Genomic DNA, 25,355 nt, shown 5'->3' with positions numbered 1-25,355 from the left:
TCTTCCAGTCCTGGAAAATGACAATAAAAAGTAGGCTACTTCCTTCTTTAAGCAGAGAGTTTGTGTTGTGTATACTAAGGCTTAAGGCCCAATGATGCTCAACTTTAAATACAGATACGCATACGGACTGAGCCTTCTCTCCGTGCTCTGCGTTCATTCCGTGCGTAATTCTGCACGTTTTCTAAAAGCTTATGGATACGGATGAAACGGAGCAGCAGCACAAACACACTCACACATTTGACGCTCTACTGCCCACTAGTGGATGTATTGCTCAATACCAACGTGAAAGACGCATGGAAATACAGTATGTGGGCACTGGGCAGTGACCGTTACATCATTTGAAACTGACATATTTCCATATGAAAATGGAACATAAATGAGCCTTTACAATACATCAGAGAATTGTGGGGTCGATGTAATATTTTGTAAGTTATAAGTAGGGCAGCTGGTGGAAAGAGGCTAAAACCAGTTTAATAGGATCAGGTTTCAGGGTTGTCTTACATGTTCAGACTAGGAGGCCAAATCTGATTTGGGAACTTTAGTAACCTATTAATGATTCTATCCAGATTGGTTCCATGAGTCTGGACGCTCCAAGTCTGATTTGTGTCACTTGTCCCAAACCACATATGGAGGTAGTTTCCAATCTGCTTTCAACTGATGTTACTTAACACTTTCAGTGCCACGGCCCTTGGGCAAAAGGTTGCTTGCTGTGCCACATAGGCCGCAATGCATTTTAAAACAGTCATATAATTTCTTTAATAATTACTATGTAAACACTGAACACGCACAAATAACGATGAGACTCTCTTCTATCACCTGCAAAAAAAAGTTTATTGATCCCATTTTCGGTTCTTTAGTTATGAGCCGGAGAAGATAGCTTGATCGAACGAAAAACAGAGCTTTTTTTCTACGAGCTGAGATAATGAGCCTTTTGTGAAATTAAACATTTCAAGCACATCACTGACTCTGAAGCTAATTTTCTGATGTAGTCACACCTCAAAAATAATTTCCTTCAATAAAACAGTGAAGGCAAGGGAATTTTGTTTGGAAGAATAATATTTTTAGCTGAAACCAGCAGCGCTGGCGCCTGCATGCGCTGCTGGTTGCAGCTTCTTGCTGATCTTTTGCTGCTGGTGGGCATCGGATATTCTGGCTTGCGTTTGCCAACCCTGTCCTGCTGTCTGGGTCTGTGTTGTGTACTTGGCTCTGCGTGCCCACCTCCCCCCCTCCTCCTCCCCCCCCCCCCCCCCCCCCCGTTGTGGGAGGAGTGTCTCTCTGCTCTGCTGTTTTCTCGTTTTCTCTGCCTGAGCTCAGCACTGAAAAAGTCAGCTAGATCCTGCTTTTTTACAGCCGCGTGTACCAGCTCCCATGCTTCGAGTTGAGAATAATAACAAATCCACGGCTGATCATGTGTTGCAGCGGACACGGAGGCTGTTGCAGCGGACATCGAGGTGCTCAATTGTGATAGCAGATTGGCTGCTGCAGGGGCACAGCTAAACGTTGCTTCAATGAAGCCGCTGCATACAGACGGATGCGATGCGATTTCCTTCCCCCCAATGACTTCTTCTGTGTGTTTCACTCCACGTTCTCTCATCTGGAGAGCGCTGTCGCCACCTAAGGGTTCTGTAAAATAGGTTAGACACATTCAATACCTCTGAATATTGTAAGAGGCGATGTAAGAGGCATAGATCGACACCCCCCCGTCAAAAAAAAAAAATCGAGTTATGACGCCATTTGGCGTCGCTGGCACTGTACGGTAAATTTCTAATGACGCCATATGGCGTCGCTGGCACTGAATGTGTTAAGTGCGGACGCGCAGATCCACCAAATCTGATTTGAACGTCACTCGCAACTCGTCATCAAATGCTTCTGCGCAGGAAAACCACGTCACCGACGTACGTATTTACTGACGCCCACGTCGTTAGCATAGCAACCCATGCAGATAGGCCGTTTAGGTCTGGACACACAGATCCGACTTGAGAATCAGATTTGTGGCAGTGCGGACGGACACACTCCCAAATCAGATTTGGGAAACCAATCAAGATAATGATGATTAATGACTTTATCAGCAAATCAGATTTGCCTGTAATGTGAACATGGCCTTAGTATTCAAGTTTCTGAGTTTTGAATAAGTTGTGAGTCTCTCAGTTAGAGAAGTATTGCATGGCTGTAGTGAATTCTGGAAGAAACAAAATGATCAATTTCTGCAATTGGTAAAAGAGATGCAATGTCTAATCCTGTCGACTTACAGTAGGTGACTATTTTCCAGTTGAGATATTCCCTTGATGTGACTGTCAAAGTCTGGACCAAAAATAATTGTCAAATGTTTGACAGGTGCCTTTGAAGTGAAGCCATGTATATAAATGAGAAAAGTCTGATAACAGAGTGACAGTATCAGTAGGGTGATACTGGGACAGGGATGAACAAATCAGTTTTGCAGAATTGAACGAGAAGAGAATTGTTAATGATCCATGATTTGACGTCTAAGATAGTTGTATGTTTTTAGCTGAAGTACGTCACCAGATTTGATTTCTAAGTTGTGTCTCATCTGCATGAGTGAAAAAGAATGACATATTTATGGATAAGCTTCCTGAGGAGGAAGGCAAAGTAAAAAATGAGAGAGGCCCTAGAATAGAAAGCTGTGGGATGCTAAAATAGTATTTAAATCAGGCATGCAGGTGTCGCAATCAGACACGTATAAATAAAACCAGTTAGATTAGCTACTTGGCTTGTAATCGAGTCTGTCAACAAACATAAACATACAAAAATATGCTTCGGGTCGGTTTTCAGAAGGTGGTGAAAAAGTTGGTTTCGAGCCCGGTGGACTTTTGTTTTGTTTTTGTAAGAAGTGCACTGCAGACACTGCAGATCGACTTATAAAAACAATGCAGAAAGTAACATTAGTGTTAAATAATAAATGTTCATTTAAGTTCAGCAATTTTGTGTCTCATTTGTTATTATTATTAAAGTGTTGTATTTGATCAGATGAGTAAAATAAAATAAAATAAAATAAAATAAAATAAAATAAAATAAAATAAAATAAAATAAAATAAAATAAAATAAAATAAAATATGCATTATATATTGGCCATCGGCTGCCCTGGTCTCTAAATATCGGCATTGACCATTGGAAAACCCATATCGGTTGACGACTACTGCAGACACCAACAAGACTTTCAATGGTCCAGGTCAGGAGGATGTCATAGTATCAAAGACAACAGTTAAATTAGGCAAAACAAGAAATGATAATGTGCAAGGCTAATATCAAGATTATTTCTTACTTTTATTAGACCAGCCTTAAAGTCTGAAGCCATTTGAGAAGATGTTACAGATAAAACATTCTTATTTAGGAAAGTAAGCATGCTGCTGGACTCCAGTTTTTCTAGTATGTTTTAGATTACCGTAATCGAAAATTTCAAATGTGTCTGTAGTTTTTCAAACATTCAAGGTTGAATTTGAACCTCTTTAACAATGATTTGATTATTGGTACTTTGAATGAATAAGAAACAATGCCACAGACAGAGGAAAGAGAATCACAGAGGAAACACCTGATGGACCTAAGAAGAGGAGAAAATCTGAAAATACTTTTGTGGTAAAAGGCTACAAAGGATTTTGATGACATTTGTAGAACTTCTGCAGTGTAACAGCAGAAAACAAATATGTGGCTGGTCAGACTGTGTTGGGTCGCAGTGTCGTGTCAGGTCATCACCTGCAGAGGGTGCTGCATAATGGACATCTAAAATCAGCAATCTATTAGGTAATAGAAAATGTGTCAAGTACTGCAGCTGAGGTGAAGGAAGGGGTGTGTGTGACAGAGAGAGAGAAAGAGATGGAGAGTGAAAGAGGAGAGAGAGAGAGAGAGAGAGAGAGAGAGAGAGAGAGAGAGAGAGAGAGAGAGAGAGAGGGAGAGAGAGAGAGGTATTTCAATTTGAGAGGAAACTACGGATATCAAATAATCTCATAAGTAGGGTTAGGGAGGGGATACACCACACAACTTTTAACAGATTATGAAAAGACTGGGCGTAGCCGTAGACTAACCGACTGGTTTCTGCAGATTTTTTTTATGGTGACTGAAAAACTGGCGATCAGACACTTCACGTCTACGCAGGATGAGGGATCACAAAACTACTCGACTTGTCACAGCAACTGAACCAAACTGAGCGCATCAAACTCATATGAAGACACGAGCTGTCGCGGTACGCTACGAGATGCCGGGAGCAACACAACCACGGGGATACAGCACAGATTTTTATGGGTACTAGAGCTTGCTGTTGTTGTTGCTGCTTCGCCACCATCTGCATGGAATAAAGGAGGAAACAGCAGGCAAAACTGTCCTTGTATTTTTTGGGACATTCTATTTTCTTTTCAGAAACGGAAAATCAAAAACGGAAAACAAATTATGATCTAATTTTAATTTCTAAATCCATCCAAGTAGACAAGGCGTCGTCCGTTTTCCTGGTGAGAAACGGCAGATACAACATTTACAAAAGGACTTGATTTTCCTTTTCTCCTTTGTAAAACAGAAAATAAAATGGAATTTTTAAAAAGCCTATTTTGCGATTGCAACCTGAATCTAGAGCTGTGTGACTTTCGGCACCATCGGGGCCTGGAAAGCCGAAAGGAGGGAGAGAGAGAGAGAGACAGAGAGAGAGAGAGAGAGAGAGAGAGAGAGGGAGGGAGGATAAGAGAATTACCAAAAAATACACAGACCCAAAACGCATTGACTTAAAAGGAAGGTCTGACGTGGCAGTATGGCATTGCAGGTGAGCAGCAATGTGAATACCTGTTTGCTAAGGAGCCAAAGCTATGAAGTGGGAGCTGAAACTGTTTGTAGGCGATGGCTATGGCGCCAGATGACTATGTTGCAAAACCGGACTACAAACACGTAGGCTAATAAATAATAATTATAAAAGCTGACTTTCCAGTCGAAAAACGCCATCTGGCAGCCAAGGTTTTGTGTGATCAATAATTCACTCTTCCCTGTAGGCTATTCTTCCCCTGTGTGCATTGGTACCAGAAAGATCAGTAGGCCTATCTGTAATTTTTTTGTATGAAGAATTAACTAGCGCTCCTTGGTGTGGGCTAAACACTGTATTGGGTAGTTATGATGACATAGCTTCATAGTTTTTCATCAGGGATCATTTTATATTTGAGTTGTTGACGAGTATACACTACTCACTGCGTCCATATTCCGCTTGTAAAAATCAAACAGGTTTGATATAATCGTAGTGGCTCTGACTCACGTCGGGAGGCAGGAGGTTATAGTCTGTAGCCCACACACATTTATAGATTATAGCCTGTACCCCACACAGACTTGTCGATTATAGTCTGTACCCCTCATACACTTATAGATTATAGTCTGTACCCCTCATACACTTATAGATTTTCTGTGACAACTGCCCACGCCGACTGCCCCAAAATCTGCAGACTAGTGCAGACCAGGACAGACGCAGCCCGATTGTGAATCCCGGCTACGTATTCAGCCTTCAAAATAAAAGGCAAACGTTCAAATGTGCAAAAATGTAAATGTAAGCTAATTGATTTTGATTGAATCATGATTAAACCCAATAAAAGAGAACTCAAATGTGCCCCGCGGCCCCCGTCGAAGCTTCGAATCTATTCGAATACTTGTCACTGAAGTTTCGAAGCCCAAAAATGGTATTTGGGGACAGCCCTATTAAAAAGTATTCACACAAGCGGATTGAGATTCATAAATATATTCACATCTAGAAATATGACCTTGCCAACTCCAAACAAGTTTAAGGACAGTGAATATGGTCAAACTATGTAAATGGACTACTTGTGTCGAACATATAGAAGATATAGCACTTTTTTATGGTGGGTTGCAGATATAAATCACTCTACATTAATTTTGTGACATGTGCTTGACATTTACGTGTATATACGTCCTTATGTGACGGTTTGATCTCCATCAAAACAACAAGAGCGCAGTGTGGAAAACAGAAAGAGAGGAGTTTTCTAACCAGGTAACTAGGAGTGGGCAATATGGCCCTAAAGTAATATCACGATATTATTTCACAGTATTTCTGCGATAATTATATTCTTGACGATATGACAGAATACTGAAAAATATTTGATTATGAATTTCAATAAATGTCATAGTTTTATACGTCAGCATAGACTTAAAGGAACACTCTGCCCATTTTCAACCAGCTTTGTATCATTAGAACATCAGTAGTATATCAGAAAACTGTAAACTGTTTTGAAGTATGTCATTTAATTTGACAGTTATTGAGTGTTAAAGTGTGGACTAGTGACATCACTGGTCCACACTAACTCAAATGAATAACTCATTAACTCAAATCAACTCTCAATAACTGTCAAACTATTCATCATTCATCTAGTTTGACAGTTATTGAGAGTTGATTTGAGTTAATGAGTTATTAATTTGAGTTGGTGTGGACCAGTGATGTCACTGGTCCACACTTTAACACTCAATAACTGTCAAATTAAATTACAGACTTCAAAACCGTTTACAGTTTTCTGATATACTACTGATGTTCTAATGATACAAAGCTGGTTGAAAATGGGCGGAGTGTTCCTTTAACAGTTTTCCTTCAACATTTTCAAATATGCCTTCAAATATTACCGTGGTTTGTTGTACATTATGCTCCTTTGTAACCAACCCACTTCCACACTACTGAAGCCACTCCCCCTTTTTGGAATCAACTCCTCCACCGTGGAGCCGCTTTCAGCCATGCTTGTTGCTGTGCGTACTATATTGCCATTATTACAATATCACAATATGATGTCTCAGACAATTTTCAATAATGAAGGCTACCTTAGCCAATACCTGATTAAACTATCATTCATTGATTCCTTCCATTCATCTTTATCTCCCCTGCAGCCAACGCCCTGTTCAGGTTATGTCACTCAGTCATAAATAGACACGCCCCTTCAATCCTGTCCAATCACTGTCTCCCACGCTTTCCCTCTCTCTGGCCTGCTGGCCAATCACTTGAATGGAGTATCACATGAATGGAGTAGTAGCTCATATCAGGCCCCTGGTATTTGTCTGTGTGTAACTCACCTTGTGTGTCACCCGCAGTTGCTGATCCTACGCCGCTGCAGTTGTTTCGACCCTCCTCCTCCCCTGAACACCACCATGTCATGACTCCTGTAGAACTCCCTATAGGGGGGTTCTCTATCCTATACATCACTGACGTCCTCCTCTCGCTCAGGAGGAGCGACATCACATCATGGAGTCATACGTCAAATCTAATTGTTGTTTGTCCATTCATTAAAGTGTGTGTTATACCTTCCTTCTAGTCTCTCATTATTGAAATGAATTTCTGACAATATGATCACGAATTGTAACGATATATCAATAACGATACGATACGGCACACCCCTAACAGGTAACTCACCATGATCTGAATCTCTCGCTTGCACACCTCCAGGTCATGCTCATTGTTGACGTACATCCTCTTCAGGGCACAGCGCACTCCTTGATTTGTTTTCACGAGGAACACGATAGCAAAACCGCCTGCAGGATTGAGAAAGAGACTCAATTAAAGTGTTGGACCTCAACATGTCAACATGACGTCAGATCAACACAATCTGGAGAGTCAACAGCAGGAAGACATAGGCCACTCTGTTATAAACGAGCCAGAAGAACGTGCCTGAGGGGGAAAAACACACCACAACCTTCTTACCAATCATACAGTATCAATCCAAACAATTTAGAAGAGTGAGGTGAAAGTTCAACATTACTAGTCTTCTCAGAAGCGTTCTTGTTGCGTCATGATTTTGAAAATGTAACATCCCTCTAGCATTAGCATGCCGATTTTTGACATCCAACTAGTTCAACAACTCTAGTAGTTTGTGTCCATCATTGTAATTCTTAGGCCACACAGTACAGGCATATGGACCACCAGGACCAACTCTAATTATTTTCCAAATGTGTAGCCTTATAGCATTATGTATTAGTAATGTCAATTGCTGCAGGGTTTACACTGAGGCCTACATTTAGGACTAACCATCTGCTATAGCTTAGACAATTCATTTAGCAGATTCACCAGTGAGTGAATTTCAGGGAGACTCTGTGGCTTATATATCTCGACACTTTTATGGGGTGTTGCATGACATCGTGGCACTATAAGAGTGCAGAAGACATCTACACAGGTCTGCAGCTCTGCAGCAGCTTCTGATGCAAATATAAAGGTGGCGTAAGGACACGTCGACCACTTCTGACTGTCCTTCTAACATTAATGACTAACAGAGCATTGGTGCGGAAAACCTTGTTTTGCTGTGTCCTTTGACACAGTGGCCGTAAATGGCCATAAATAACAATCTCTTTGAGGTCAAGAAAAACTGGAGAAAATTATTGTAGCCTAACTTATTAATAAGTTATTATCAATATTATCAATACATTTCAGGAATCCGACTTGATCTATACAGCAACATAGTTGGGAGCATGATGCGATTGCAGACACTGCAATATTCATTTAGAATTTTATCATTAAAAAAAAATTGCTTTAGAAAACACACCATACTGTGTATGCACAAAACCATGAGGGACTGTCACTGGTTGTTAAACGGGAAACTGTTTTACCTACTCATACTCCAGAAAGCAAAACATCAAAGCCTAGATTATGATGATGATGATGATGAAAGATTGAAAGATTGCCATGGGAGTTTTGACATTATCAATGAAATTGGTTCTAAAATGACCAGCCGGGGGGGGAAAAAAGCACAAGACCGGAGATATCACTATAGGCTTCAGAGGCCCTCCAGCATCATAAATCAGGTGTTCCATCTCACTGTCTTAAAATGAGATTAGACACTTAAACATGAATTATGTAACATCTGTCTGCACTACTCCTTCATTCTTAGCTGTATGAGTCATTTGGATTGCCAAATTCAGTACCTGCCCCGACAACAACAGAACTGTCAGGTGCCTGCAGGTATGTCTCCATCTCCCAGATCACACTTCTGAACCTTAAAATAACCAACAGGAAAACTGTTGTGTAAGGTGAGAACACAGAATGAGACACCTCTCTGATTTCCACTCATGTAAGAGCCATCACTCCAGTGGGGATTGGTGGTAATGAGAATGAGGAGAATAAGGTTGTATCACTCTATCGACACTGGCATGTCAGTGTGGCATATCCTCCTGGCTTGAGCAATGCACGACACTACATCATTCTTGCTTCAACAACATGCATGCAACATTTGTAGGATCATCTACTCCATGGGTCTCCTTCTCACCTTCGGCAACGATCTCCTCAACAGTGACTTGGTGCCGCCCGATTGTAAAGGCTCGTCCAATGAGGTTTCCACCTGCATGGCCGGATCCAGTGCTCCCATGCCCGCCCCCTCCAGAACCGGGCCCGGAGCTGACCAACTCCCGACGAGAAGAATCAAAGAACTTTCTCATGTTCTCGACTCACTGACACACGTATGTGTGTGTGGTTGTTTCCAGTGCACTAAATCGCACTAATGGATAATCCAGGTCAGAATGTAACCTAACCTAAGATATGCGAGTCTATTTTTTTCAGATTCAAAACATCCAGTGATGTCTGTCACTTGATGATGTTGAGACAACCCAGATTTTCTGTGGCAAATGTCCCATTTGCTTGGCAAGACAGGCGAGTAGCAGAACGATTGTGGCTAGCTGTTATATAAGTGATTTACACCATCTAGAAGGCTAACGTTAGCATCTCCGGAGGACGGATTTCTTTACCTATCCAGCTGCTCATGGATGGCTGCTGCTGATGATAACATTAGGTCCTTCTCCATCTCTTCCAGCCATTATCAAGCTAGCTAGCTAGCTAAGTGCTAGCTACTTACGCGCTATGACATTTCGTGTAAGGTTATCCAGGTTATCCTCTGCAGATATATCTTCAAATGCGTCGGGTTCACTGTGCAACTTGTGAGACACCCGAAGATAATTTCCCATCCTCAGTTAGCTGAAGCAAGCAGCTAATAGCAACATAGCTGTCTATCTAATTGTTTCCATTTACAATAAAACTAAGATTTTTTTGATAGCTAAACGCATTAGCGCAAGCTAGTTTCTTTGCGACACAAATAACCGCAAGATCGACGGGAAATTGAACCTGAATTATATTGCAGTTGTTGTCGCTGCAAATGTAGAGGCATGCGATTTGACATCTAGCTACTAAAATATGAGAAACAGATTTCTACCCAACCTATTCTCTGCAACCACAGCAATCTTTGGCTGCCAGCGATATCGCAACATCCTAGCTGTTGCTGTTAACGGGCGACTGGAATTATGGGTAATGTAGTTGAAAACGCAACTGCAGCCTCCCCCCCCCCCCCCCGTGTGTGTGTGTGTGTGTGTGTGTGTGTGTGTGTGTGTGTGTGTGTGTGTGTGTGTGTGTGTGTGCGTGTGTGTGCGTACCAGTGGTGCGTACGTGTGTGTGTGGAGGAGGCTGAGAGCCAAAGTCAGGCCAACTTCCGGGTTAGGCATGTGCACCAAGACATTTTCATCTGCCATGTATTTCCCATAGACATTTCGTAAAATGCTTATAAAATAATTTTGCTTGGTCAGACCAGACGATTCAGCTATTATTTAGAAACAGGAGAGGCCATAGAACATTTAATTCGGACCAAAACGTAAAAAAGTAAAACAATATTTTGTTTTGGTCTGAGTGAAATGTTTTGTGGTCTCTCCTGATTCTACTATTCTACTATTTGTATACGTATTTTCTGAAATGTTTTGGGGAAAATTAATTTGTGCATGAAATCGCTTGGTCCGTATGCCTAAACGGGAAGTGGGCGTGACTTTGGCTCTCTATAAAAAAAGAAAAAAAAAGAAAAAGAGGCATCCGAGGGGTGGGACCAATGGGTGGGACATATGTAACCAAGCCGTTATTCTTATAGCGTTGATTTCCTGTTGTATCGACACTCTCCCACATCTTTCAGTGCTCAGGTAGCCTACGACAGATCGTCTCTCAGACAGGTAAGCTCACACACACCGCTCACTTTGTGATCCGTCATCATTTGGATGCGTTTACTGTCTGTTAGTGTTTTGTCGAAAATATTTGGCAGCGGATCGAGCTCACCGCCCGGCGGCTCGTCTGAAGGGTGTGCCCCACTGAACTTCATGGAGTTCATGCTAACTTCGCTCTGCAACGGCTTTGTTTCCAGTTTGTTTGGTCTTTTTTGTACTTTGATCATTTGTAGTTGTAGTAGGCTAACTATAATTGTTGTACAGTGTCACTGAATGAAAAGAGAACAACACTGTGTTAGCGTTCTTTTCTTTAAATTTATTTTCTTTTTTACTATCAAATTCCAAAGAAATTGATTTGATTGATTGATTGATTGATTGATTGATTGATTGATGCAGTATTGCTTTGAAGAAAAGCAGTAGAAAGGCGCCTAAATATGTAAATGATGCATCCTTACCAGTTACTTTCACGGGGGAATTTTGTGTCGAAAAGGCAGGGTAAACACAGGTGCAAGCAAAGCACTAAAATATGGAATGTGTGCATTAATAGCAAATAATTCAGTCAAACAGAATATTTGCCATACACAGCCTACAGGCAAACGCATATACATTTTGAATACATTTTGAATACGCTATTAGGTAGGCTATATCCTATAGGCTACCTGTATTTGCATTTACCTGAGTAAATAAGCAATTTCTTTTTCTTTAGAGGCTTTCACATATTGACACTACCTGTGTTCTAGCAATAGGAGCCACTTCTTCAGTGACAGGTTTGTGTAGGACTCCCCCCGCTGTATTTACACCACAAGGCACTCAGGTGTGGTCTGTACACAGACTAAGTGTATAGGTTGCTGTAGGCTACTTGATTTGTTTTTGTTGTCAACTCAGGACTGTTGCCTCCTTCTTGTATCTTGTATCTGATCAATTAGCAATTAAAGGCTAAATGTAAATCGTGGGAAACTGTTAATTCACAAAGGTCAGGGCTAGATCCACACACAGCTTCTCCAGCATTACAACTTATAAAACATATATTGGTCTTGTTGATGTTTTTCTCTACTGGCTGGATATTGGCAGATGTATGACGAGTGTCTCAATGGGTAAGTTAATATCTACAGGCCGGACAACGACAGTAATTACAGGTGTGCTTTCCAATGGGGCAGCTTAATGAGATTGGCTTCCTGGACACCTGCCCCGACGACGGACACACCAGAGAGCCCGTGTCCAAATTATGTGCGAGGGAATCCTTTCACAGAAGATGAATTCCATACAATATTGATATGGGCGCCAATTCAAAAACAGAGACTGAGTTTCCCTCATCTTGAAGCTGCAGTCCAGTTCTCCTGTGCTTTTGAAACTTGACTAGTGATGATGATCAGACCAACCTGGTCTGCAGAGTGTGACTGATTGTGCGTTGAAATATATATTATTAGTTGCTGTTTCTTCTCTTGCAGCAGCATCATCTGAAGCTTGGAACCCCACACTCTGTTTACTATGGCAGCGGTGAGTCTCTTCCCTAGTTACCACCACCTGTGTGTGTGCATGGTGAAAGGAGTGGGAGGGAATGGTCATGTAAAATTAATTTGCATGACTAGTTTGACTAGTTTGACTTTGTTTTCGTGTGGAAATTATCTTCTTATTGGATTAATCCAGATTTGCATCAAAATGAAAGCCTCAAAAATATATTCAACAGCTCTCAAACTTTGTTTAACTTGATGTGACACTTTACTACACATGAATTTCATAGAAGCAGATTTTCTGCAGCATGTGATTGTGAGCGTTACGTCTTGTTCATTTTTAGATTGTGAAAGGCTATGACTTTTTGTGATTTCGAAATTGATTATCTTTCGATCAGATTGGAAACCGTGGAGCTGTGACCGAGGCGGCCGGCTTCAACGCAGAAGAGGACGTGAAGAAGCTTCGAGATGCGATGAAGGGAGCTGGTGAGTTGATCCAGCAGCTGCTGTCCAGAAACCCTTCTTTTTCTTTTTGAGCCAAAGTGATGTTTTACAGCCGTCATTAAGGCTACAGTACATGCTGCTGTCATTAAGGCTACAGTACATGCTGCTGCTACCACGGAAAAAATGTGGCTCTTCTTCTTCTCTCGGGGGTTCCCTCCTCTCCCGGAAAGTTTCAAAACCAAATTGTGTGTTTCTCAGGCTGGTGTTGCCATGACAACATTCAAACATGTCTGCTTTCATGATACCACCTTATTCATTCTGCTGGGCGTGTCCTTGCACTGTGGGCGTGTCCTTGCACTTTAGACTTACGTACTGATCACGTGACCTCACATTCTGTTTCACGCCACGGATCAGTCTGAACTTCCACCCGCCCCCCCGGGCCAATCAGGGACCTGCGCTGTAGTTTACAATAAAGGTAAAGTAAAGTCCCACTGATTGTCACACAATGTGTGAAATTTGTTCTCCGCATTTGACCCATCCCCTGGGGGAGCGGTGAGCGGCAGCGTGCGCCGCGCTCGTGAATCATTTGGTGATCTAACCCCCCCAATTCCAACCCTTTGATGCTGAGTGCCAAGCAGGTAGGCAAATGGATCCCATTTTTATAGTCTTTGGTATGACTCGGCCGGGGATCGAACTCACGACCTCCCAGTCTCAGGGCGGACACTCAGACCACAAGGCCACTGAGCTGGTTAATGTAAATGTAAATGGTCAATGTAACCGGCCAATCGGGGATGCCGCTCGCAAAACCGTAACGGCGTCCCCCTGAAGCAACGAGCGGTAACGTTAACACTAGTAGAGTGAACACCGCTGTAAGTGCAGTTATTGCAGAAATGGACTCAATAATAACAATTAAACAAGAAGATGAGTCTGCACCAGCGGAGTTTCAGGCGACTCTGATTGGCTGAAGGAGTTGTCTGTCAAGTGAAGTTCTCCCGCCCACTGTGATCACTTTCCCTCACTCTGAAACATTACCACATAAACTTTCTCCTCTCTCCTTTATATGGGGTATAGGAAATTAATCTGTGATGCTGCTGATCATGCAAAAGTAATAAACTAATTAGCTCATGCTATGAGTGTTATGACATGTGACATCGGACTATTATCGTTTAAATCATTCTATGTCTATGTATCTGTCCCTATTCAAATAAACATTGAAAATGAAAACGTCCTCATAAACTTTGCAGAAGTATCGAACGACCGCAGTTTTTCTCAGCCAGCAAATTTTTGGCGAGGAATGTTGATGCTGTTAGGGGAGTGTAATCATCTCCTCCTGACACCAGGCGAGTGTAATCATGTCCTCCTGACACTCGTTTTGGCTGCATTTGCAAACAGATGTTTTTTATACCAGTGCTGCTGACAAACAGCTGTGTGTTTGGCGTCATCTCATTACTACTAGTGCCTGATTCTTTGTCTGAAACATTTTCACTTTTGCTGAAACCTCATTGAGTTTCCAAGAACAGGAATACACAATCCACGCAGTTTTGGGAGCTTGACTGTGAGTGATAATCGGTTCATAGCGGTGGTGATGGGAGCTGGTTATGATGATATTTCTTTGCAGGCACCAACGAGGGCGGCATCATTGAGGTCCTCGCCCACCGCACCATCGCCCAGAGGCAGCGCATCAAGGAGGCGTTTAAAACCGCAGTGGGGAAGGTGAGAGTAACTTTCGCAGCGCTCTACACAAAAACAGGAAACTCTGAAGTTTCACTATTTGAAGTTGTCAGTTTATGATTAGATGTGTCAGCTATCTATCTCAGTACTTCTGTTTCCTTCTTCTTCTTTTTTTGGTTTTGGTTGTATTACAACACTCTCCCGATCGTGTGAGAGTTAACCATTAACTCGAAAGCAGAAATATATACTACGTGTAAACAAAGAGCGAGACAGAGAGATGGCCTTGTGATCCTCGGAAGAAGAAGCGTCCCATTGTATAAAAAGGCTATGCTGAAACCACCTAAGTATGCTACAGAACGTCCGTTTCTTTATTGCCTGCTGCTAATCTGGTTCAATATACTAACCAAAAGGGAGGTTCTGCCATGTTTATTCTACGGAGATAGTGAGATAACGACCAGCCCAGTGCGCTGCGCACGCAAAGTTGTCGATAAAGTTAAGTGAAAGATAGAACAGTGGGAACGACAAGGGAGGTTCTGGCATGTTTATTCTACTGAGATGGTGAGATAACGACCAGCCCAGTGCGCTGCGCACGCAAAGTTGTCGATAAAGTTAAGTGAAAGGTAGAACAGGTGAACAAGGACGCCACAGAGCAGGGGCAAAGGTCACGGGTGCGGTGGGATCTCCTCGTCAGAAAGAGTGAGTCATGCTGCACGCGGTCCAGACATGGTCGTATGGAAGGGTATACAGAAGAGCCTCTCTCTGTACACAGCACTGTGTCCAGCCACCCCTATTGCGCCAAGTCCCGCCCTACTCTGCCTCTGATTGGCTTACCCTGATATTTTACCGTAGCCATAACCAATCGCCCTAACCCTCATGCCTAAACCCAACCAATCATCACTCCCCATGACTAAACCTACAGTAAGGGGCCGGACTTGGCGCAAATGGGGTGTGGGGGGGGGGGGGCAGGGAATTGTGTGTCCACTGCAACCACACCCTCTAGTGGAGCCGGCAGTCTGGTGGTGCCTGGAATGTCTGATGTCATAACTTATGTTCCCCTGGAAACACATGAAATCCCACACAACACCATGATGATTAACTTGCTTCGGCATCCAACATACTCCACATGCATGACATTCTTTATTAAGTACTTAATGGATTCAATAGCACGTAGATTCTCCCCTGTTGTGCTGTTTGTCTGTCCCGTTGAGCCATCTGCTCTGGGTCTGCCTGCAGGACCTGGCTGAGGAGCTGAACTCAGAGCTGAGTGGGAACTTTGGGAAGGTGGCTCTGGGTCTGCTGATGCTGGCGCCGGTCTATGACACCTACGAGCTGAGAAACGCTATCCAGGTCAGAGCTGCTAATTTATTAGCCTGGTAAAACCAGCCCGTCACGTGAACCCACATTTCATTTGGTTCTGCGTGACGGTCTGGCCCTTAAGCCTGGGAGGGTGTTTAGCAGAAGCGGAAGAGCGGAAGAGCCAATCAGCGACTGCGCTGTGATTGACAGCGCAAGTTGGCCAATCAGGAACGCCACTAGCACTGCACTAACAAAACAATAATGGCCGCCTCCTTGCCTGATCGTCTCGAGGAGTAATGTCAGCGTTTGTCTAGTTTAAACAGCCATAAAGTGCCGTTATTGCAGAAATAGACTCAATAACAACAATTAAACAAGTACAGGAGTATCGCCGCAACCGCAGAGTTTCTCGGCGGAAAACATGTTTTTGCCATTCTCCCGAGTGGATTTGGGTTTGACTGGATCCGACGCTGATTGGCTGAAGGAGTTGTCTGTCAAGGCAACTACGCCCGCCCATGCTCCCGCCCCTGCTAAGGACTGGGTGAAGAGTTGGGGCCAGACCGTCACGCAGAACCAAATGAAATGTGAGTTCACGTGACGGGCTGGTTTACCAGGCTACTAATTTATGTTGTTTTATAGTCACTTTGTTGATTAAATGACTAACACATTAAGTTCAGGCAGGAAACTCGAAGCTGGCTGTCATCAGCTGATCAGACTATGTAACCCGCACGCCTTTACCGGTGAACCAGTCAACCTAAACACAGGTTAATGTCAAGCCTTTGAATGACACGTACTCACGTTTAGCTCGCTGTGTGTGCAGGCTGTCAGTCTACTGCTGTTGCCTGCAGTGCTGTCGCTGTTCACCCACCTGTTTACATTTGCTTTTATGTATAGAGAGCCAAAGTGAACTGTAATTTCCTGCTTTCTCCCTGTACCAGCACTGCGAAAAATATGAATGGCGGTGGACGGAGAATAAGGTTACTTTTTTGATCCCGTTTGAATTGTGCCACGGGGTGCCAACGCTAATTTTGTCAATTTAAAACATAACTTTGCATGTCAAGAAAGTCACAGTTTGTCGTCAAACTGAAACGTAGGGGTTAGTTTCGTATAAACTACTACATCGCTCGTGGAAGCTCGTGGCATGTCGCCGGTCTTCAGCTTTGCCGGTAGAGAAAGTGACGTCACTTAGTGTATGTAGTCTTTCTGATTTATAACTATTAGTGCAACAGTTTGGCGACAAACTGACTTTCTTGACATGCAAAGTTACATTTTAAATTGAAAAAATTTGCGTTGCCACCCCGTGGCACAATTCAAACGGGATCAAAAAAGTAACCTAACGTCTACCACCATTCATATTTTTCGCAGCGCTGGTACAGGGAGAAAGCAGGAAGTGACGTTTCACTTTGGCTCTCTATATGGTGCGTTAAATACTCATTGACTTAAGTTTAATGCAGTGATTCTCAAACTTTTTTATATATCAACGACCCAATTTAGTACACGTAAGGCCACGGACCCCCATTTGATGAGATTTCGTCTCTCGAAACCAAAATCTGAGAATATCATTATTTTAGATACAGTTTTGTCCAGGTTTCCATGACTATCTGTATGGTAGTCAGAGATAACCGTGAAACTGTGATCAAAATAGTCATTATTCTAATTAATCTAATTGTGTTAACTACTAGTGGTGAAATTAAACAAATAATTAATTAATTAATTAATTGCGGGGGACCCCCTGGAACCCCCTCAAGGATCCCGGCTGGTCTCCGGGCCCCATGTTGAGAACCTTATTGCTATGTTATAACATTTATAAACTGATTAATATCAAAACGTGTTGTCTTTTATTTTATTTTATTTAGCACATCAGAAAAGAAAAGAAACAAACAAATACAGAAAACAGTGGGTAGTCCTGGGGGAGAAGGGAAGCCTGGAGGGCTGATACAGAGTCCTCCCCCATCATGAGCAGATCATACAAGAGGGGGTGGGGAGGTCCTAAGCTAAGCATATAGCATATTTCTAAATGAAGAAAAAGAAAAGAAAAGAAAGACAAGAAAAGAAAAGAAAAAAGAAACCGATAGATCATTATTGGATAACAGCGATATATCACCCCAAGTCCTGACTTGACTGTATCTCATGTGTCCAGTGTCTTAATATCTTAATATCTTATCTTGTTCTCAGGGTGCTGGAACAGAAGAGGCCTGTCTGATCGATATTCTCGCTACAAGGTCAAACGATGAAATTAAAACGATCTGTGCCTTCTATAAGAAAGGTAACGGAGTTCATTTTTATAGAACAAACGAGCGTTTTTCCAATTGGGTCATGATATGTGTGTGTATGATATCTGATATTGTGTATCAGTTTCTGCGCCTCTTTTCTTTGTTTGGAGATACAATGAAACCTACAATTTGAAAACAATGCACGCTATAAATTATTCATAAAGGCCAGAGTGCTCTCTATGAGAGAGTGTACGCTCATTTGTTTCTCTATGCATGCAATGACAACGTTCATTAAGTAGTTTCAAGTGGTCTTTTTAAATGGCTTCGTCTGTCAGCTGGGAGTAAATAGCTTCTTATGGTGCATTGCTTGTGTGATATCACACATTTACAGATATAGCAGTCTTTGCATAGTTAATATAGATAATATTTAAACTTTTTCAAATCTGCTAGAAACTTGTGATTTCTAACTTCTGACTTACCGGAATAGTTTTTGGACTCCATGCTTTATTTTTTTTTATTTTTTAACTTTTTAAATTTTAACTTTTTGTATGATCTTATTCATGATAGAGACTGGGAACAGCCTGGAAGATGATATCTGTGGGGACACATCTGGAATGCTTCAGAGAGTTTTGGTCTCTTTAACTACGGTAAGCAAACATCAACCCACAACCTTTCTTTCTCACCCACCTTGACATTTTCCATCATTCAAACACTAAAGTGGAAAGGAGATTGTAGAAATGTCAGGAGAAAAGTCTAAAATTCTGATCAAAGCAACATACAGCTTTAAATAAGTAGTCACTGTTTTATTTAGGTCAAATGTCCCTGCTGGGAAAACATTGTTCATCATTTCATGTTTTTTTGTTGCGCAAGGTAATGTGTGAAAAGTCATACAGGGTGACTTTTGGAGGAAATGAAAGTTTTTTGTTGAGTGTCAAAGATCACTTGCTTTGCTTAAATGCCTTGTTTTATTTTGACATACTGTACTAGCTGTTTTGTGTTTTATTTTGACACATACTATACTAGCTGTTTTGTTTTATTTTGACATACGTATTCTATTTTTTTCTACTGTACAGCAAAGTCATGGGTCGAGGCTTTTAAATTTCATTGTAGCTTGCTGCATATGACAATAAAGTTTCCTTGATCCTTGATCCTTGATACTGTACTAGCTGTTTTGTGTTTTATTTTGACACATACTGTACTAGCTGTTTTGTAAAACTGCTGCTGTTTCTACTCATCAGGCTGGGCGGGATGAAAGCACCAAAGTGGATGAGGCCCAGGCTGTGCAAGATGCCAAGGTAAGGACAGATGTCTGGATGGAAGTATACTCTGTTTTGGTTAGGCTTCCCAATCTGAACATTTTCATTTATTTTTTATATTTATGTATTTATTTTTGCTGTGCTTGTTGTAGGACATCTATGAAGCTGGAGAGGCTCGTTGGGGAACAGATGAGGTGAAGTTCCTCACTGTGCTCTGTGTGAGGAACCATCAACATCTGCTACGAGGTATTTTTTATTACATATACACAAAGATAATGATCTGATCTGTTTAAAAAAATGACATCAATAAATCGTAAATTGTCATAAACTAGTGCTGTGAATCAGGAGAATGTACTTCCCTTTACTCCCTTTTCCTTACACTTAAGTCAAACATTAATTTGCTACAGAAGTAATTTAGAAGACATTGGCGGTGTTTTTCATTCGTCGGTTCAACCTGCCCTCGTTGACCTCCTCTTGGCACGTCCCCTCGGCGGGGTAATCCCCTGCAAAACCCATAGCTTGCGAAACAAAATGTGTGGTATTTCTCTTAATGTGGCTAGCGGTTCGAAACAGGAAGGTCTCGCACTGAAATTTGGCAGCACATCTCTTCTTCTTTCAATTTCAATTTCAATTCATTTATTTGTTCGATAGGGGACAGGTGTACATTAATGAACATTTTAAAAAAAATGTAAATGCACGACAATTGCAGTCACAAGACTGATTTCCATTGTTAGTCCCCCTGCCAGATGATACAGGCTTAGAGTCCTGATAGGGGTAAAAAGTAACATAGTGCAACAAAAACATATTTAAAATGTAAACACAATACAAAGTGCAAGTATGCAGAGAAATAGTCCTGATAGGGGTAAAAAGTAACATAGTGCAACAAAACATATTTAAAATGTAAACACAATGCAAAGTGCAAGTATGCAGAGAAATACAATCAGTTACTGAGAACCTGAGTTAGAGCTCTACATAGCTAAGTGAAAAGTGCAAAGTATAGAGGAATATACAGTCTGATACTAAAACCTGAGTTTGGGATCAACATACAGCTAAAAAGTAAGATCTACATAGAAGACTTACTCAAACAGATATGATAAAAAAATAAAAAAATACAGAGATACAACACACATATCCATACAGTATAAACATACTGTTCTATACCCTAGTGATGTGTACATAGTTGAGTGGACTTCAGCCATCTCTTCACTTGACCCTTAAACATGCCTAGTGTTGGACACTCCCTTATGGCCGATGGAATTGTGTTCCAGAGTTTGCCACCCTTGACAGACAGAACTGTCTGGCCAAAGATGGTGCGCCTGTACGGAATCGCCTCTAATTGAGGCTCTGGTGGTTCTGGTTGTGGATCCAGATACAGGTCTCTGATTGATGTACTCATTTAGCGGGGGAGGGGCAAGGCCATTTAGTACCTTGAAAACGGTGCACGCATATTTAAAGGAAATTAATTTATTGAAACTTAATAAGTTGTGTTTGACCAGGATGTTACAATAGTGGTAGCAGCGGGGTTTTTTTTATCAAATACTTTTAGTGCTCTCTTATAGAGTGACTCAAGTGGTTTGAGTGTGGACGTGCACGTGAGAGACCAGCTGGTCACACAGTAGTCCAGGTGAGAAAATATCATAGCATGTAAGAATGTCCTGGCAGAACCTACAGACATGCTGTGTCTAATGTGTTTGAAGTTGAGCAGGTTGAATTTTACCGAGTTAGCAACCTTTTTAACCTGGTTCTTAAAGGTCAGTGTGGGGTCTAATATCACACCTAGGCATTTAAATTCGGATACTAATTCCAGTTCAACATCATTCTTGGGACGTGATTGACTGCGGTCCTCCACCGAGAGCTTGAGCGAGTGCAGTGACACAGTTAGGCACCGTGCGTCACTCGGCACTGCCTCTGGGTTGGGTTGCCAGGTACCACGACACATATCCTACAAATTGGGAGATTAGCGGGATCAATTACCAATCGGGAGCATAGCAGGAGAAGGGGTTAAAAATCGGGAGACTCCCGCGTAAATTGTTGCTTGTTAAGGGAGTATGGTGAGTGCCATACCTTGCCATAATCCCACGTCTTCTTCTCAGAGCATGCATGCACACACACACACACACACACACACACACACACACACACACACACACAGGAGGCTGTGATCAAAGTATTCTATCTCCCCTATGAAAAGTCAATGCTTTCCCCTCTCCTTCAGTGTTTGCGGAGTACCAGAAGATTTCTGGAAGAGACATCGAGGACAGCATTAAGAGGGAGATGTCTGGATCTGTGGAGGCTGCCTTCTTGGCAATAGGTATGTCTCTTCTAATCTGTGTTCATAATCTGTTTCCTATAAATATACAATAGGTATGTCTCTTCTAATCTGTGTTCATAATCTGTTTCCTATAAATATACAATAGGTGTGTCTCTTCTAATCTGTGTTCATAATCTGTTTCCTATAAATATACAATAGGTATGTCTCTTCTAATCTGTGTTCATAATCTGTTTCCTATAAATATACAATAGGTGTGTCTCTTCTAATCTGTGTTCATAATCTGTTTCCTATAAATATACAATAGGTCTGTCTCTTCTAATCTGTGTTCATAATCTGTTTCCTATAAATATACAATAGGTCTGTCTCTTCTAATCTGTGTTCATAATCTGTTTCCTATAAATATATGACTGTTTTGATACACTGTATTGCTGATTGATAGTGAATAGTGGTTCAACCTATTTTAACCCCCGGTGTCTGATAGAGCTGAGATTCGTGTTTCTGGGAGCAGATTGTGTAGAATGAATAGAAGAAAAACTCTGTAGTTGAACACGCAGCAGACAAAGAAAATGGCGCCACCTACAGAAACTCAAATTCATCAGCAGAAAAGAATCCAACCAGAAAGGTGTCACGTGATCTCTAGGACAGTGGTTCTCAAATGGGCGTCCGTGGCACTTTGCAAGGGGGTCCGCGAAAAGTTTTCAGGAAAATAAAAATACAAACTTTTTCCCCCCCAAAGGCTTCATAGTTCAATGCAAATATTTTATGCTTTATATCTAAAATGGTTAATGGAGTACATTCTAATCTAACAAACCTATCAATTGAAAAGTCAAGCACGTTACCGTGGAAACAATTAAGCTTAGCCAAAAATCACAAATCAGAATGAGGGGGGTCCCCGGTATATTTTCTATCTTGTAAGGGGTCCTTGGCTGAAAAACTTTTGAGAACCTCTGCTCTAGGAGGTGCAGCACAGACGCACCACAGCAGTGACCACTTGGCAGATGTCGCCAAAATAAAACAGGAACCCGCAGACACTTCAAATCTAATTTCAAAGTAACAGGAGGCAGATGTTTGAGGTTGAGGTGCTGCATAGGGCCATTGAAGATCTAGTATGTCTAGTAAGTGCACACTTGTAAAAAAAAAAAAAACATTTTGAGCTTCAGCTTTTTAGATTGAGCACATTACTCTTCTTCTTCTTCTTCTTTCGGCTATTCCCGTCAGGGGTCGCCACAGCGGATCATCTGTTTCCATCGGTTTCTGTCCTCTGCATCGTCCTCCGTCACGCCCGCTGCCTGCATGTCCTCTTTCACTGCGTCCATGAACATCCTCTTGGGCCTTCCTCTCCTCCTCTTTCCTGGCAGCTCCATCTCCAGCATCCTCCTCCCAATGTACCCCACCTCCCTCCTCCGCACATGTCCATACCATCTCAGTCTTGCCTCTCTCACTTTCTGTCCAAACTGCTCAACATGGGCGGTTCCTCGGATGTGAGCACATTACTCAATTAAATGTATTGTTTTACAGTGTGTTGTTTTACACTGTTTTTGTCTTCCTTTTTTTGCAGTGAAATGTGTGAAGAACAAGCCGGCATTCTTTGCAGAGCGATTATACAAATCAATGAAGGTAAACGGATATTGAGTTCAGGTCATCAGTGGCCTCTTGTCCAATCAAATTGCTCGGCCGGGAAATAACTTGTATAAATGTCTTTATTGGCATGAGTGCATACAATACAATACCAAAGCAGATTTCACCCTACCCTCTTACAAATAACACTAAACTGAGGAGGGCTGTGCAATTAATTACATTTTAATTTCAATTACAATTTTGGCTTCCCACAATTATGAAAACAAGATAGCGATAAAACACAATTTGTATACTTTTTAATTAGCCTATTTATTTATTTATCTATGTTTGTTTTTTTACTTTTATTTTCATTTATTTCTTTGTTTTTCAGTTCAATTATTATATTTAAATTTCAAACTTAAAAAAAACATTTTTTTCAACTTCAATAAATGCATGATGTTGCGAAAGTCAATGAGTGATCGCGTTAAATAATCGTGATCTTAATATCAGTCAAAAATAATCGAGCAGCCCTAAAACGGAATAAAAAACTACAGAATAATCTCTCTCTTGTTCATAAATGTATTATGTGCATGTTTATGAATTGTGTGGTCTGTGTATTATGAATGTAATAACTAATATCTGCTCGAGTACTTGCATGATGATGAAAACCACTGGTTGTTATTTACATGCATTTAGTCCAGTATGAACACACAGTGTGTCTGTCCTCTCAGGGCCTGGGCACCACAGACAGTGTCCTCATCAGAATAATGGTTGCCAGAGCGGAGGTGGACATGCTGGACATTAAGGCAGAGTTCTTCAAGATGTATGGGAAGACTCTCCATTCCTTCATCAAGGTGCGGCAGCAGCTCCTAGTGGGGGAAAATATCAGAGCTTCCAGCAAACAAGTATCACGTTACTACTTGAGGCATATTTAAATTTTAATTTTCTGTAATGCCTTAAAGGGACAGCTCACCCTAAAATCCAAAATTACATGTTTTTCCTCTTACATGTAGTGCTATTTATCCATCTACTTCGTTTTGGTGTGAGTTGCTGAGTTTTGGAGATATCAGGCGTAGATATTTCTGCCTTTTCTACAACACAATGGAACTGGATACAATGTCTCTTTCCAGAAATAATGACCCGGTTACCCAAGATAACACAGACCTAGTTGTGACTGTGAGCAGTTTCATGTAGGAACTAACTAGTACTGGGTGTAGTTCGGTCTAAAGAAAATAGTTCCTACATGAAACTGCACACAACAAGGTTTGTGGATTATCTTGAATAACCGGGGTCATGATTTCTGGAAAGAGACATTGCTGTTGAGTTTTTCAAATGTATGTTTTTGTCACTTCGACCACCACAAGCCGAGTGCCATCCAGTTCCACACTTTCAAATTACTTTTCAATTATCATTCTTTCATTTTTGGAGCATACTATTCAATAATATTGTGTCGTCTTTCACTAGAAGCCTTAAAATCTGAATGAAAATATCACTGCAGTAGCCCTGAGACTGATTTCTGTTCAACCCAACGGTCACAGTGTGTGGTGTCTGAAGTCTTACGGATCTTTCTTTCCTTTGTGTAGGGAGATACATCTGGAGACTATGGCAAAACCCTGTTGGCGCTGTGTGGAGGAGAGCAGTAGAAACATCACATCATCATCATCATCCAGTAGGCTTAGGCGCTATATCCACAATTTAATATTGTGATGCAGTCCTGCCCAGATATTGCGTAAAATTGAGTAGGCTAAAATAAAAACGTTTTTTGCTAACAACATGATTAGCTTTGCTTTATAACATTAGTTAATTGTTTTCTATCTCGCACTTTTTTCTTCCATGGCCTGAGCCTTTCACCGAGTGACCCTGGTGCCTTATTTGACTGTTTGTAATGGTGATTAAACCAAAGGCCAGTGAACTTTTACACCCTCCTGTGTTTTGTTTTATTGATCGCGCGTTAAGGATTGAATTAGTGGTATTAGTTAGAGAGGGAGACACAGCTCACGTCTTTTAAGAACATAAAAGATGGATGTTATTGGCCTCCGGCTCCCGATCCTGTCACAGTGAGACGTTTTCATCACTGTCCAGTCACTGAAGTCCATTTGTGTAATTAGGAGCTATTTCTCATTTGTTGAGTCAGCTCTGCGTCATTTGATTCAATCAGGCTAACGGCTTGCTGTTGTGATTTGGACGGCAGTAAAGCGTGCCCTAATCAATCTCAGGAGCAGGATGCCCCCATAGCTCATACAAACCTGCAGCCCTGTCTCAT

The 25,355-nt window shown here is 41.6% G+C and overlaps 2 protein-coding genes across 3 annotated transcripts in view; one reads left to right on the top strand and one right to left on the bottom strand.

Moving 5' to 3' along the window:
* The window catches only part of LOC310795310 (uncharacterized protein), a 51,172-nt gene extending 41,574 nt beyond the window's left edge, over positions 1-9,598 (bottom strand). Inside the window, exons 1-2 of the mRNA XM_083657361.1 lie at positions 9,231-9,598; positions 7,388-7,506 (exon numbers count right to left, since the gene is read on the bottom strand). Coding sequence (XP_083513487.1) covers positions 7,388-7,506; positions 9,231-9,399 — 288 coding nt within the window. The 5' untranslated portion in view covers positions 9,400-9,598. The remainder of the gene's footprint in view (positions 1-7,387; positions 7,507-9,230) is intronic.
* A 1,239-nt stretch (positions 9,599-10,837) lies between these two features.
* Positions 10,838-25,010, top strand: LOC310795640 (annexin A4-like). 2 transcript variants are annotated; one of them, XM_083657724.1, is made up of 13 exons: positions 10,838-10,944; positions 12,384-12,432; positions 12,785-12,872; positions 14,449-14,543; positions 15,735-15,848; positions 17,970-18,060; positions 18,575-18,654; positions 19,246-19,302; positions 19,416-19,509; positions 21,479-21,574; positions 23,094-23,152; positions 23,824-23,946; positions 24,676-25,010. In XM_083657724.1, the coding sequence occupies exons 2-13, from the start codon at positions 12,424-12,426 to the stop codon at positions 24,733-24,735; spliced, it is 966 nt and encodes a 321-aa protein (XP_083513850.1). In that variant the 5' UTR covers positions 10,838-10,944; positions 12,384-12,423; the 3' UTR covers positions 24,736-25,010. The 2 variants fall into 2 exon arrangements, with proteins under 2 accessions (XP_083513850.1, XP_083513851.1); XM_083657725.1 differs by having other exon boundaries at positions 10,876-10,944; positions 12,387-12,432.
* The last annotated feature ends 345 nt before the right edge of the window (positions 25,011-25,355 follow it).

This window comes from Poromitra crassiceps, assembly GCF_964638095.1.
Source record: "Poromitra crassiceps genome assembly, chromosome: 21".
Taxonomy (NCBI): domain Eukaryota; kingdom Metazoa; phylum Chordata; class Actinopteri; order Beryciformes; family Melamphaidae; genus Poromitra; species Poromitra crassiceps.
This window is presented reverse-complemented; position numbering and strand designations above follow the sequence as displayed.